We start from the raw sequence: 15,107 nt of genomic DNA on the forward strand, positions 1-15,107 counted from the left end.
CGACCGGTCCAAAAAAACAATAGTAATGATAATATCCAAAGCAGCTTTATTTATTGGATCCCGTTTAGATGACAAGTCTTATGCCGAAAGATCTCAATATGGCCGCCTCCAACAGAAACAGCAATAAAAATAATTAAGACGCATTAAGACAATTGATAGCTGCGTTCAATAAAAAATAAAAAGCATCCATTAAAAGTTAAAGTGCCACATTCTTCCAGCCTTCATCTGGGGAGGAGCTTTTAGGCACACAGAGCTTGCTTGGAAATGGCAGATCCTGATGGATTCCCGTTCTCCTGACAGAAATGAAGCTTAATTGATCCAGGAGCTCCTTCCCAACTGACCACATCACCAAGAAAAGCTTTTTGGAAAGCAGTTACAGGTATTTCTCGACTTACGACCACAATCGGGCCCAACATTTTTGTTGCCAAGTAAGATGTTTGTTAAGTGAGTTTTTCCCCATTTTACCATCTTTCTTGCCACCGTTCAGATAGTAAAATGGTTGTTAAGTGAATCTTGCTTCCCTACTGATTTTGCTTGTCAGAAGGTCGCAAAAGGGGATCACGTGACCCCGGGACACGGCAATCGTCATGAGTCAGTTGCCAAGCGTCTGAATTTGGATCATGTGACCATGGAGATGCTATAATGGTCCTCAGTGTGGAAAAAGGGTTATAAGTCCCTTTTTCTGCTGCTGTTGTAACTCTGAACAGTCACTGTAAGAATTGCTGTAAGTCAAGGACTATCTGTGATTAACACCAGATAAGCCATCTCAGCCTTCCCCAGCCTGATATCCTCCAGTTGTACTGGCCTACAAGTCCCAGAATTCTCCAGCTATCCAATGGCCTTGGGCCGACTGGCTGAGAATCTGGGAGCTGTGCACACCAGGTTGGCGGAGTCTGGATTATCAACTCAGCATCCTGGTGACATGATAGCAGGATTCCAGTATTTGAGGGGCTGCCATAAAGAAGAGGGGGTCAAATTATTCTCCAAAGCACCAGAAGGCAGGACCAGGAACAATGGATGGAAATTAATCAAGGAGAGAAGCAACCTAGAACTAAGGAGAAATTTTCTGACAGTGAGGGCAATTAACCAGTGGAACAGCTTGTGGGTGCTCCATCACTGGAGGATTTGAAGAAGAGACTGGATAGTCACTTGTCTGAAATGGTATAGGTTCTCCTGCTTGAGCAGGGGGCTGGACTAGAAGACCTCCAGGGTCCCTTCCATCTTATTCCATTCCATTCCATTCCATCTTCCTCCAAAGGCCTCCAAGGCACCAGAAGCAAAGATAGACTGGCCACTTCCAAGCAAGGACCTTCGGAGGCACCAGGCCGTCTTGCTTCTCCACAGCATGTCCAGGCACGAGTCGCTGGCTCCCACAGCCATTCCTCGCCCAGCCTGTGGCTGCAAGCTACAAATATTACACAAGACGGCACACGCCTGCACTCTTAAGAGGGGAAGAGAAGGAAGGCAAGCAGGTAGGCCTGATTTTGCGAACTGGATCTTTGGTGGGTTTGGTGCTCCATTCCAGCCAACAGAGCAGCGCAACTGTCCACTGAACTCAACCATGCATGGTTGACCTAGGCTGGACCTCCAACTTTCTGCAAGGACAGAAGGATTTTTCGCGTTACTGATTTAATCCGTTCCTTTCTACCCTCCCCTTCCGATGGACATCAAGGCACATTAAAGCATAGGGTGTTTCAAAATTCTGGAGCCAAAGAAAAAGCCAGCAGAAACTGGGTGAAAAGCTGGTCAAAACCAGTAGAAAAGAGCATTCTTTATGGTGCTTCTTTTCAGGCAGGCTTTTAAGGCAGCAACATTAAGGAAGCCATTTTCCAAAGGCAGGAAAATGCTGATTGGACACCCCGAGAGCCATCAGGCCCAAGGTTCCTACAAGGACCCCTTGTACAACAGCAAAACCACCCCAAGGGACAAGAAGCCCCCAGTCCACTGAGTTGGAGCCATCTGCAGAGCATTTCAGACCAGCACTGCTGGTGACAACCCAACCCATAAACAGCATCTCCCTCTCTATTCTTGTCAAGACTTGTTTGGATCTTTGACAGCAATGATGTTTTCACACTTAGTTGTTGTCATGATGAAAAACAGCAGGCATTTCTCCTACCCGCCCACTTCCTAGGAAAATCCTTCTTCCCTACAAAAAGCATCCTTTGACAGGGGGACCAGAATGGTGATGGCCACCTGTGCATTAGATGAGTTCAACCTCAGGCTGGACTACCATCTCTTCAGGATGCTTTCACCTGGATCGCCCTATACAGGAGTGGGAGGGACTCAGAGCCCTCTATGCCTCTTCCAATTCTGATCCCAATCAATCAATCAGAATAGAGTTGGAGGGACCTTGGAGGTTTTCTAGTCCAACCCCCTGCTCAAACGGGAGACTCCATACCATTCAAGACAAGTGGCTCTCCAATCTCTTCTTAAAAGCCTCCAATGATGAAGCACCCACAACCTCTGGAGGGAAGCCGTTCTGCTGGTTCATTGTCTTCACTGTTAGGAAGTTTCTCCTTAATTCCACGTTGCTTCCCTCCTTGATTAGTTTCAATCCATTGTTTCTTGTCTTTCCTTCTGGTGCTTTGGAATGGAATGGAATAGAATAGAACAGAATCTAGTCGATCTCCTCGTCTTTGTGGCAGCCCCACAAATACCAGAATACTGCAGTCATGTCCCACCTAGTCCTTCTTTTCTCTAGACTAGCCATACCCAATTCCTGCAACTGTTCTTTGTATGTTTTTTCCTCCAGGCCTTTAATCATCTTTGATGCTCTTCGTTGCACTTTTTCCAAAATCTCAACATTCCATGCAGAAACACTGAAGAGTCATGAATAAAGGTTGAGGTTTGGACTTGAGTGTCCATCCCTTCCCCCATAAAACATTGCTTAGATAGTTTAGGCAAGGAAGATCATGCTTCCTGGACAAAAGCCTTGTAAATAAAAAATGAAAGAAAGCCTTGGGGAGACGGCATCCCCCACCTCCCTTAAGTGCTGCAGGGAAATTAGATGCAGCCCAGGAACAACTGCAAGAAAAACGCACCACTCTGACATGCATTCATGTTACACAATACGGGCAACTATTTTATCTTACTCTCCTATCAGACGCCCCTGTCAGAATAATCTGCAATGAAATCCTGTGTTAGCCAAAATCTCCTAAGGGGCTCAGGAAAGAAAGTGTCAAACTGGCGCAGAGAATTTCCCAGGAGGAAGCAAATCACCCAATGGGTGTTGCGACATTACAACACAACCTAAATTACACTTAGGTACAGGGTTAGATTCAAGCATGGGTTGGGTCTTGATGTTGTGATGCTCGTATTGTCATTCCCCCCCCCACCGTGGGGGAATGACAATACGTACTAGACCCCAACAACTGGGACAGAAGAGTCTTCTTGGGTCTAGCCAAGAACTCTCTTCATCCTTCATGGACCTCTGTGGTCCTCATCAGGAAAGGTGCCTTTCTTCCTCTCCATTCTTCCCTTGTGAGAGGCATTTGAAGGCATGCTTTGAACTTAAATGGGTGGTCTTTGAGCCAGGCTTCCTGAGAGCCTCCCAAACCAGTAATCTTTGTTAGAAAGACTTGTATAGATGACTTTATGTCACATGAAATATCTGCTTTCTTTTGTCTGATCTAAATTTCTTTTCAATTACTTGGCGTGTAGGTACAGGACATGCATCCCAAAAAGTTGTGTAGGTATGTGTGTATCAAATATATATATATATATATATATATATATATATATATAGGTCTTTGGTTGTTCGGGTTTTCTCCCGTGTAAGATTGGAAGTGTCTTGGCGACGTTTCGAAGTCTCGATCACACATTGCTCCCAGAAGCACGAAGCTGAAGCCTGAAGATGACGAATGAGACTTCGTCGAAACGTCGCCAAGACACTTCCAATCTTACACGGGAGAAAACCCGAACAACCAAAGACCTATATACAAACACCCGTGAAAACCTCAGAAAACAAATATATATATATATATCTATATATATATCTTCATGTCTAAGACTCCTTTACCTCCAGACTCCTCCAGCTCCTCCGCTGGAGCTCAACAGAATTCAGAATTTGTGTCTAAAATAGAAACCACAACTTTGTAATCCTAGGTATAGATATTCAATTGTGTATCCAGGGTTATGGGATAAGTGAATTTTGCATCTGCTCAGGAACACTTCGATCCCCTTCCCAACATATTTCCGCATTAATTCCTTGCAGTGACAACTAAAGCAGAGACTTCTGGAGGAGGCCATGATTCTTCTCCTTTCTTTAAAACCAGCCTTTCTTGCGTTTGCACTCAACCTTCCCATAGAGAAAACAACTGGCTACCTTTACACCACAAATCGAATCTGCTTACTGTGATAAACCTCTTTCAAGGTATGCACATTATATTCAATCTTGGGATAACCAAACAGACTGGGTTCACACTGCTCACTAAAACACAACAGAACCAGCCAAGCCCAACACCAGGACTTCAACAATCTTGTTAACCGTCTTGTGTGAATTCAGACAACGAGTGAAACTTTCCTCCAATGCCTGGCTCGATCATCTCACAAGATGGAGATGTTTTGCCAAATAATTCAGAGAAGAAATCCAACCTTTGGTTACTCCCCCTCTGACCTTCAAGAAATGGAGATACAGGTAATCCTCAGCTTGGGACCACAATTGGAACTGGGGCTTCCATCACTAAGCAAGACGGTAAGTAAATCTGATATTATGACCTTTTTTTTTTATTTGCCAAGATTATTAAGCAAATCACACAGTCATTCTGTCAGGCTGCCTCTGATCATATCTAGGAAAGAATACACCTTGACTTCATTTGCAAATAAAGAAAAGTACTTTTACTAGATACATCTGGATAGCAGCTGCGCTTAGCGGTGCAAAGTTGAATCTGAGACAGGATATGGCTAACAATCTGTATCACCCTATTCCTCCCTCCCCTTTCACAAAAGGTCATCTGGTCCAATGCCAGCTCCTTCCCGGGGTCCCGTGGTAATCTTCTTCTGCAGGTTTCTGGTTGTCAATCATATCAGGAATGCAATGTCCGTTAGAGTTCGCGCCAAACATTCCTGTTGAATTCAAACTAGCAATCTCCCCTCCCACCTTAATAATGTCAGACCGACACTCTTAAAGGTCCCTCTCTACTTAACTTGAATCCAATAGCTATGTACATTACAAATACAATCCCATGCTATCTAACAACTAAATATAAGGAGTACAAAGAAATACAAAGTTTGGAGTGGAGGCTGACACATTCAATGAATCCACTGATTTGCTGGTCAAAGCTGGCTGAGAAGGTTGCGCATAACATGATCACATAACAACCGTTGTAAATACATCGTCATCATTAGGTCCACCACAAGAGCACATTGGGCAGCAGTTTGGACCATTGGCAGCATCTGCGACATTGTCCCAAGGGACATTAATAATTTTAAGATCTTCCTTAAGTGATTGGCACCAAATTTTCCAAGGCCGGCCTCATTTCCTCTTTCCTCCATGAGGTATCCAACACAGTATCATTTTTTGATGCCAGTCTTTAGGCATATGTGAGATACGGATGGTCCTGACTTACGACCACAATTGAGCCCAAATTTCTGTTGTTAAGTGAGACATTTGTTAAGTGAGTTTCGTCCCATTTTATCACCTGTCTTACCACAGTTGTTAAGTGAATCACTGCAGTTGATAAGTTAGTAACCAGGTTGCTAAGTGAATCTGGCTTCCCCCTTGACTTGGCTTCTCAGAAGATCGCAGAAGTGGATTGCATGATCTTGGGAACTTGGCAACTGTCATAAATATGAACTATTTGACAAATGTCCAAATTTCGACATGATCAGATGCTGCAAAATTTGTAGCTGAAAAATAGTCATAAATCACATTTTTCAGTGCCGTTGTAACTTTGAATGGTCACTAAATGAGCTGTTGTAAGCTGAGAACCATCTGTACTGAAATGAATATTCCAATATCGAATTGGAATGGCAGCAGCTGTTTTACAACGCATGCCCTCAATTTGGTATATATGGCAATCATAATACTATCACAAGGATAAAATGCTTCAAGAGGTCGTTGTACCAACCGACTTATGCTCGTGAAATATGAGAATGTACAACCAAGATGATTAAAAGGTTAAATGAGAAGAATCCGTCTCGTATAGTGATCACATCACTAATGCAGCCTGGATATTGATCACATGAGTGTAAGATGCTAGGAGAGTGCTAAGAATGAAGACCAGTCATAAATCACTATTTTCAGTGCCATCATAACTTTGAACAATCGCTAAACTAAAGGTCGTACATAGAGGATTACCTGTACCCAATTTGGCCACAACATCAGACCATAAACTCTGAACACAAGGAGTGTTGACATGGCAATGAGGCTTGGTAGCTTTTTCAACATCTACATGGTTGTGTTTCCAGATTTAAAGGCCAGCTGGCTATCAAGGCAGAACAATGTTGAGACTGTAGTCAAGAAAGAGTGTAGAGAAGAGCAGCAAAGATGATTAGGGGGCTGGAGGCTAAAACATATAAAGAATAGATGCTGGAATTGGGTATGTCTAGTTACATGTCTACAAGGGACATGGTGGTTCAGTAGCTAAGACGCTGAGCTTGGCGATCAGAAGGTCAGCAGTTCAGCAGTTCAGATCCCTAATGCTGTGTAACGGTGAGCTCCTGTTACTTGTCCCAGCTTCTGCCAACCTAGCAGTTCAAAACCACGTAAAAAATGCAAGTAGAAAAATAGGGACCACCTTTGGTGGGAAAGAACAGCGTTCCATGTGCCTTTGGTGTTGAGTCATGCTGGCCACATGACCACGGAGACGTCTTCGGACAGTGCTGGCTCTTCAGTTTAGAAACAGAGATGAGCACCGCCCCTAGAGCTGGAAACAGGGGAACCTTTGCCTTTTCATTAAACTAGGTGAAAAGAATGACTAGGTGTGACATGATAGCAGTGTTCCAATATCTCAGGGGTTGCCACAAAGAAGAGGGAGTTAAACTATTTTCCAAAGCATCAGAAGGCAGGACAACAATGGATGGAAAGAAGACCTGGATGACTGAGAATCTCTATCAATGGATGGAAACTAATCAAGGAGAGAATCAACCTAGAACTAAGGAGAAATTTCCTGACAGTTAGAACAGTTAACCAGTGGAACGACTTGCCTCCAGAAGTTATGGGTGCTCCAACACTGGAAGTTATTAAGAAGAGATTGGATAACCACTTGTCTGAAATGGTATAGGGTTTCCTGCCTAAGCAGGGGGTTGGACAACAAGATCTCTAAGTGTTGTGTCTTGCCCGCTCTCACCGCAGCCGGGGTCTGCTTATCTGCTTCTGAACGCTGAAGAATGTCCTCCCGGCCCCAGCCCTGGCTCCATGCCCAGACAGGATGAGGAGGGGGCATCTCCCGGCCCCAGACTTGGCTCCATGCCCAAGCAGGCTGCAGAGGAGGGAGCACCCCCCGGCCCCAGCCCTGGCTCCATGCCCAGGCAAATGGAGCAGCTAGACCCCTCCCCCTCCTCCACAGCATGTGAGCCTGAGGAAAGTTTACTTCCAACAGCTGATTGGAGTGACCCTCGCATCAGAAGACTGGATAGGCGGAGGCAACAGAAGGAAGGGAGGGGCAGGCCTTAATGAGTGCTGAGTCATGGAGCCACACCCCATGGCCTATATAAAGGATCTGCTTTCTGGCAGTCTCTGAGTCAGGCAAAGTCAAACTTATCTTGCTGAAGTCACTTTCTGGTCTCCTGCCTGCTCTGAGGACTTTGCTAGGACTTTGGGCAGAGCTGCAGAGGCAAGCCTGATTCGGATTTCCCTGACCCGGCCGTCAGCAGAGGAGTGGGACACGACACTAAGGTTCCTTCCAACTGTTATTCTGTATTCTACTAGACCAGGCAGGGACCTCCAAACTTGGCAACTTTAAGACTTATGGACTTAAGCAGGGGATTGGACTATAAGATCTCTAAGGTTCCTTCCAACTGTTATTCTACTAGACCTGGCAGGGACCTCCAAACTTGGCAACTTTAAGACTTATGGACTTCAGCTCCCATAATTCCACACACTGGCTGAGGAATTCCGGGAGCTGAAATCCACAAGTCTTAAAGTTGCCAAGTTTGGAGACTCTTGCACTAGACACTGATTTCCAAACTCATCAACTTTGAAATGTGCAGACTTCAACTCCCAGAATTCCTCAGTCAGTATGGGGAATTCTGGGAGTTGAATTCCCACATCTTAAAGCTGCCAACTTTGAAAAACAGTGCATTAGACTGATCCAGCTAATTAATGCCACAAAGTTTACCTCCCCTCCAAACTTTCAGTAAAAAAGTATTCAACACTTTTAAATTTTGGACATTATGGTACTACAGTGGGCCTCCAAAACTTACCCCATTTGAAAAAAATAGAAATTCCTTCCCATTTCACAGATATAGTAATTCCTTCCCATGCATTAAATTATTTAAATTTTAAACAAAGGCTACCAAATCTGAACTGCCTAGCTCCAGACAACCACTAGAAAGCAGGAAAGAGAGACAGAAGAATCTCCATTTAAGTTCTCTTGATTTTTGCAGCCCTGCATTATACTTAAACATAACTTGATTTTGTCCTGTCCTGTCCAAATATGGAGTGGACATCCTGGCATTTTACAATGGCTTTTCAGCTTGACGTGGCCTGTTGTATAATTGCCCCCAGGCTCCCGGGACCACAAAGCTGGCAGTCAATTTCAGAAGGATGCTTTGGCTTAAAAGCTCACGTTGCCAGGATTTCGGGTTTTTGCCTCATTCTCTCTCTGGAGTTTTGAACTCACAGAGGGTGAGAATGGAAAAGTCGGGAGGGAGCAAAGCTGGGAAATTCCTTGTGACAAATGATCTTAGGTTAAGGGGAAGGCTTTGTAATCCTTTCATTTAAGACTGCCGGCTTCAGATTGGAACTCGGATGGAGAGGGGAAAGACTGAGCCGGGCCTGAAATTCACACGGAAATACCATTTTTCGGTTCAGAAGCAACACTCTAGGGAGCTTAGAACAAAAGAGGAAACAATCAAACATAAGTAAATATCAGCAGCTTCAAATATACATAAGAATGTATTTATATTTTAATCCACTTGATGATCCCTCCTCCGCTGAGGATTATTAATTTTTTTCTGATGCAGATTAATTCCCGTACGGGTAGTCCTTGACTTATAACAGTTCCTTTAGTCACCATTCAAAGTTACAAAACCTATGTTTATGTTGAGTGAGAAATTTTTAAAGTGAGTTTTGCCCCATTTTACGAACTTTTCGCCACTGTTGTTAAGTGAATCACTGCAGTTATTAAGTTGGTGACACAGTTGTTAAATGAATCTGGCTTCCCCATTGACTTTGCTTGTCAGAAGGTCATAGGTCATGATCACATGACCCCAAGGCACTGCAACCGTCATGAGTCAATTGCCAAGTGATGCTGGCAACAGGGATGCTGCGATGGTCGTAAGTTGTAAGGACCAGTCATGAGTCTCTATTTTCAGTGCTGCTGAATAACTTTGAATAGCTGCTAAACGAATGGTTTGAGGACCACCTGTACGGAAACACCAAATTCCTTCCTTCTCTTTCCCGATTAAATGCAGACTTCTGAATTTTATCGGCACTAGCCTCGGGAGAGAAGCAGAGAAAATAGGCAGCCTTCTTTTGGCGAGGGTTTGATTCTGTCAGACGTCTTTCTCAATTAAAAGCTCACCATTTTTAGCCCGGCCTGGCACCAAAACTCTGAGCGTGGCAGATCAAATGACCAGCAGTGGATTGCTGAAGTCTTAATTCTGGCCATTGCCAGCAACTGGCTACAAGAGAGTTAAGGTAAGCATGCCCAACGGACGCCAAGTCTCTCTCCTTCGGTCTTGACGCAGGCAGCGTTGTTCAAACACACAAATCGGAGGGCTTGTTTCCTTCTGCAAATATAGAGCACGACAACTTGCAATAGCCTGCCCGTGGATCGTGCAGCTCATAAGGCAGGGATCCACAAAGCATCGAGCAGGGTATGAGCAGGGTATCGGAAACACAGGAGGGCTTGCTTCAAAATTGATCTGCTGCGATCTTCCGATGGTTTCCCAGCCTCAGCAATTTTAAGATGTTCAGACTTCAACTCCCAGAATTCCTCATCCACATGCTTTCTATGACCTCTGCAGCTTAGCAGAGCAGTGTTTTCCAGCCTGATGTGTGGACTTCAACTCCCAGAATTCCCCAGCCAGCAGCATATGACTGGCTGGGGAATTCTGGGAACTGAGCTTAAACTCATTGAAACTGGGAAACATTGTACAGAAACCAGTTACATTTTATCCCAGTGGAAATCCAGGGACTATTTAGCCCAGTGCTGGGATTGCAACCCTCCTCTGAAGCTGCTTCCTGCCGATTTCCATAATTCATTTGAACAGGAGTTACTCCTGATGCATTTAGAAAATATTGCAAGCATCTCTGATGTCAGCACAAAGTGCTGGAGCATAAAACACTGCCGACTGTTCCTTCAAAGTCTCACTGGCTCCCACATGTGTTCAATTTCTCCTATCAGGACTGGCGCTGAAAGAGGTGAGAACACCCAGTTTTCCAGCTCCATGGCCTTGCTCGGCCTTGAAACACATCAGCTTTTAAAAAGGGAGCAGAGCTCAAAAAAAAGAGAAAGCAGTGCAACCTGGCTGAATTTCAGTCGGAATTGATTTTAATAAAATACAATTTGAAAAAAAGCATTCAGTGAGATTAAACGTTCCCTTTTTCACCACATTAAAAACTATGGTAACTGAAAAGAAATGAAAAGAAGGACGAGGGGTGACATGATAGCAGAGTTCCAATATCTCAGGGGTTGCCACAAAGAAGAGGGAGTCGGGCTGTTCTCCAAAGCACCTGAAGGCAGGAGAACAAGCAATGGGTGGAAACTAATCAAGGAGAGAAGCAACCTTAGAAGTAAGGAGAAATTTCCTGACAGTGAGAACAATTAAACATGAAACAGATTGGCAACAGCAGCTGTGAATGCTCCAACACTGGAGGCTTTTAAGAAGAGGTTGGACAGCCATTTGTCCGAAAAGGTATAGGGCCTCCTTCTTGAACAGGGGGTTGAACTATAAGACCTCCAAGGTCTCTTCCAGCTCTCTTATTCTGTTAATTGCAATTTGGAGAGATACTTAAAAACTGCACATCAGGTTTTGGGGTCATTCATTCACTGCTGAGCTCTATGGGGAAATTAAGCCAAGGGTTTGTGCTAACTGCTCCTAGGGCACATCTTGCAGGAGGCAGCCAGGAAAAAGGGGCATTTGCAACTCAGCAATCTTGCTTCGTCCAAGGTTAAAGCACCTCGGAGACCCTTTTGCCCCCAAATCTCCCAGATCATTAAAGGTCCATGGAAAGCCCAGATATTTAAATGTGCTTAGAGATCACAGCTTTGTCTTCCCTCTGCCTTTTACCGTCTCCAATCACATCCAGCCACAAACAGATGCGGCCCAGCCAAAAAAACTCCACAGCTAAGGCCAGCACACCAATACAGCTTGTGCCGACTCAAGCAAGCGATTCATGCTATAGACCAGAGCAAAAAAAAAAGCACACACACACACACACACACACATCCTCTTGTGAATGGGCAGAAAGCAAGACAAATTCCTCCCATCCTCCAGCGACTCCAGGGCTAGGAAATGTTATTCACAACTTCTACAGTCCCCCAAATAGGTAAATTCCAAAAACTGATGACGTTACACGGAAGAGATGCAAGGCGAAGGAGATGAATCATCGACTACGCCAGGATGAAGTTTCTTAGGCTTCGGCTCTTGAGTGAATGAAGCCGGGGGTTATAAATCACGGCGGAGCCCTTCAAAGCGAGGGCTTCTCCCGGCTGGCCGCGGCTCCTGCAGGAAACCCCGGCTAAGCGTTTTATGGCTGTGGCTGAAATGTGCGAACGTTTCCAGCCACCCAGAGCGAACGGCTGCCGGAGAGCACTTGGCCGGGCCATTCTTGGCATGTTTTCTCAGGATAAACGGGGGAGGGAGGTTTGCTCCTCGGGAGACCAGCTATCTAGCAGCACCAGGCGACCCCCCCCCCCGCGAGCAGAATTCGGGCCACGAAAGCCTCCCCTCCTCTGGCCAATGGGAGCCGGGTGCAAGAGCCTGCAAGGCTTAGAGCAAAGGGGGTGTATCTGAACCCGGAGCAGTTGGGGGAAGCTTCCACAGTAGATGCCCCCAGTTCAGCCCGAGCAACCCATCCAGGCGGCGCTTTGCTGGCGGATCCTCTCAGCTAGCGAGATCCGGAGCCGGGCTGGAGCGAGAGCCACGGAGGCCAAAGGGGTTTCTTCCAAGAGCCCCCTCCTCCCTCTTCCCGCTCCGCAAGCCAGGCCCGCAGCGGTCGCGGCCGAGCTCCGCTTTCTTCCCCACCTCCCCCCCCGGAGCAGCCGGCCGTGGCCCCGAGCGAGTCTCCGCAGCGCCGGCTCCCAACTCAAGCAGCCTCGGGGGAGGAAACGGGCCAGCAGGTCCCCATCGGCTGCCCCGCTTCCCTCCCCGGTTCCCCCTTTCAAAGCCCCCCCGGCGGCCAGCCTCCCTCGGTTCCTGCCGCTTCCTCGGAGAGCTCCGGCAGGCCCGCCGAGGAGAAACCAAAGCGGTCTCCTGCCCGCTCCGCCGCGTCCCAGGCCCGGCCTCTCCTCCTTGCCCTCCAGCAGCCTGGCCGGCGTTGGGAGCAGCCGCCGGACCTCCATCGCCCGGCACTTCGGCGACACCGGCCCGGCTGCGGAGAAAGAGGCGGCCGCCGGCCCGAAAGAAGCGGCAGCACGAAGTCCAGCCGGGACCGGCGTCCGCGTCGCCGCCTCCTCCCGGGCACCTTCCGTCCGGCTCCTTCCGCAGGGCCGGCAGCCGCCGCAGGTCAGGTGGGCGGCCGGGGAACCGAGGGAGCCTGGCCGGGGGAGCCGGCTCTTCCCTCCCCCCGGGCGGCTTTTCCAGGCTCCCCCGCCTCCGGGCTCCTTGCTCCGCCGTCTCGGCCTCCCCCGCGGCGGAGACTCACCAGGTAGTTCATCTTGCCGGCCCGGCGCGGCTCCTGACGCGGCCGCAGTGCCCGCTTGCTGGGCGCCTCAGCGCATGATCCGGTCCGCTGAGCGAGCAGGGCCGAGCCAGCCAGGCAGCCCCCGCGCGCTCTCGCTCGCAAGGAGGAAGGGGAGCCCGAGCCCCGCCGCCCCCGCCCCGCCCCGCCGGCCCCATTGGCTGCGGCGGAGAAAAGGAGGCGGCGCCGGCGGAGGGGAGGCCGGGCGAGGCTGCCTCCGACAGGCACCGGGTGGGCCGGGGGGGGGGCGGGGGACGAGGGGCGCTCTGGCCGCGGGGCCGGGCGGGCGGGCGGGCGGGCGGCCCGAGAGGGGCGGCTTGTCTGACGCAGCTGGGCAGGCCCGCCCGTGCCAGGAGGAAAGTCTCTGGCAAGGCCGCCCCCAAGAGCAAGCGGGCAGCCGGCGCGGAACCGGCGGGGTCCCCGCCCTGCCCCAACTCTGCCCCGGTTTCGGCTCCCAAAAGCTGCCTTCCCCAAAAGCGGGGAAGAACCACAGGGAGGTCTCCGTTTACTGACCACCATGGAGCCGCAAATTTCCCTTGCTTAGTGAAACATTTGCTAAGTGAGTTTTGCCCCATTTTAGACCTTTCTTGCCACGGTTGTTAAGTGAATCGCTGCCGTTGTTGTGAACAGGGTTGTTAAGTGAATCTGGATTCCTCATTGACTTCGTTTGTTGAAGGTCACAAAAGGGGATCCCGTGACCCCATTGGCACCACAACCGTCATAAATAGGAGTCAGTGGCCAAGCAGCTGAATTTGGATCAGGTGACCCTCGGGATGCTGCAATGGCTGTAATGGTGAAAAAAACGGTGAAAAAGTGTCAAAGTCAATATTTTCAGTGCAGTTGTAACTTCAAAAGGTCATTAAATGAAGTGTTGTAAGTCAAGGACAACCTATATCCTTGGTAAGCCCTAAACTGGTGCTCTCCTGAAGTTGGATCACACCTCCCATCATCCCCAACAGCATCAACTTCCACCAGAAAGAGACGGGCTTTCCCTGAATGTGCTGTCCGGCCTCCAGCCCCGTCTTCCTCCCACTATTTGGAGTAGACTGCAGGATTGTGGGGCTCAACTACATTGAGCGTGTAAAAGCACTGAGGATTTTTGAAACATGCCTAGTAACATAATATCACAAGTAACTGCTGAGATGAGTTTTTATCTTCCTGTGTGCTGCCTAATCCTCCATTTTGCATCTCTGCCCCCTCTCTGGTGTGCACAACCTTCATCATTCCTGTACACCTTGAAGGCATGTGCTTGCAATGTCACTTCTGCTGTTCCCACACACAGGGGAACCCAGGTGGACTGACAATGTGGCTCCCGGCAAGCCCTAACCATGTGGCCCTGACTTATGTACAGACTTTTGCTCCAGTCACACAAAAAGGAGCAAAAAAAAAACCCTGGCAAGGACTGGTGCCTGGGCATGGCCACCACCAGACCTTTGGCTCCTGTGGTTCAAGAAGGGTTGCAGCTGTTGGCCTATGAGACAAGGCTGCCCCACAGAAGCCACCCCATTGGATGAAGCATCCCACTGGCACATGGTGTGCCCGTGTAGCTTCTCAGGGTTCTTCCAGGGAAATAAGCCCATCTGGGGATCTGGCCAGATATGCAGCCAAGCCACCAGTTGGGTGACGCTGAGCCCTGGAACAGGTGAGGGAAGGAGAGGATTCCAACTGGTGCAAGAGACAAGGATGTTTGGGGCCAGATGTCCAAATAGGTTTGCCGGCAATCTGTCCAAATGGCCCCTTCTGAGAACCACCTTCCCCAACTGAGTGTCCCCAGGCCCCTTGGACTACAGCTCCCATGATTCATAGCCAGAGCAGCTGCCCCACTATCCAGGAAATGGGATTTGAGAACCATGGAGGGGGCACCATGGTGGGCGGCACATACTTGGATGGGGAGAGCAACAGTGCTTACAGATCCCCATATATGGGACACAGTTGTAGATTCACACAGCAGAGAGACGAAGGGAACCAATGGCCCCTGTGCATGTCCCTCCAAGCATATTACCTGTGATGGATGGTCTCAAGCTGGAAACAGAGCAAGCGCTCTAAGCCACACCGTCTTTGTAAAATGCATTGCTGAAGCCACGTGCTTGGCAGAAAA

At 48.3% G+C, this 15,107-nt stretch overlaps 1 protein-coding gene across 3 annotated transcripts in view; it reads right to left on the minus strand.

Annotated features, from left to right (window-relative positions):
• Positions 1–13,234, minus strand: part of BCAR1 (BCAR1 scaffold protein, Cas family member) — a 55,625-nt gene extending 42,391 nt beyond the window's left edge. Inside the window, exon 1 of one of the 3 annotated variants that reach the window (XM_058154953.1) lies at positions 12,974–13,234. In XM_058154953.1, the coding sequence (XP_058010936.1) occupies positions 12,974–12,985 (12 nt within the window). In that variant the 5' untranslated portion in view covers positions 12,986–13,234. The remainder of the gene's footprint in view (positions 1–12,973) is intronic. The other 2 variants (XM_058154951.1, XM_058154952.1) reach the window with 2 other exon arrangements.
• Between the last annotated feature and the right edge of the window lie 1,873 nt (positions 13,235–15,107).

The sequence above is a fragment of the Ahaetulla prasina genome, chromosome 12, assembly GCF_028640845.1.
Source record: "Ahaetulla prasina isolate Xishuangbanna chromosome 12, ASM2864084v1, whole genome shotgun sequence".
NCBI classification, from domain to species: Eukaryota; Metazoa; Chordata; class Lepidosauria; order Squamata; family Colubridae; genus Ahaetulla; species Ahaetulla prasina.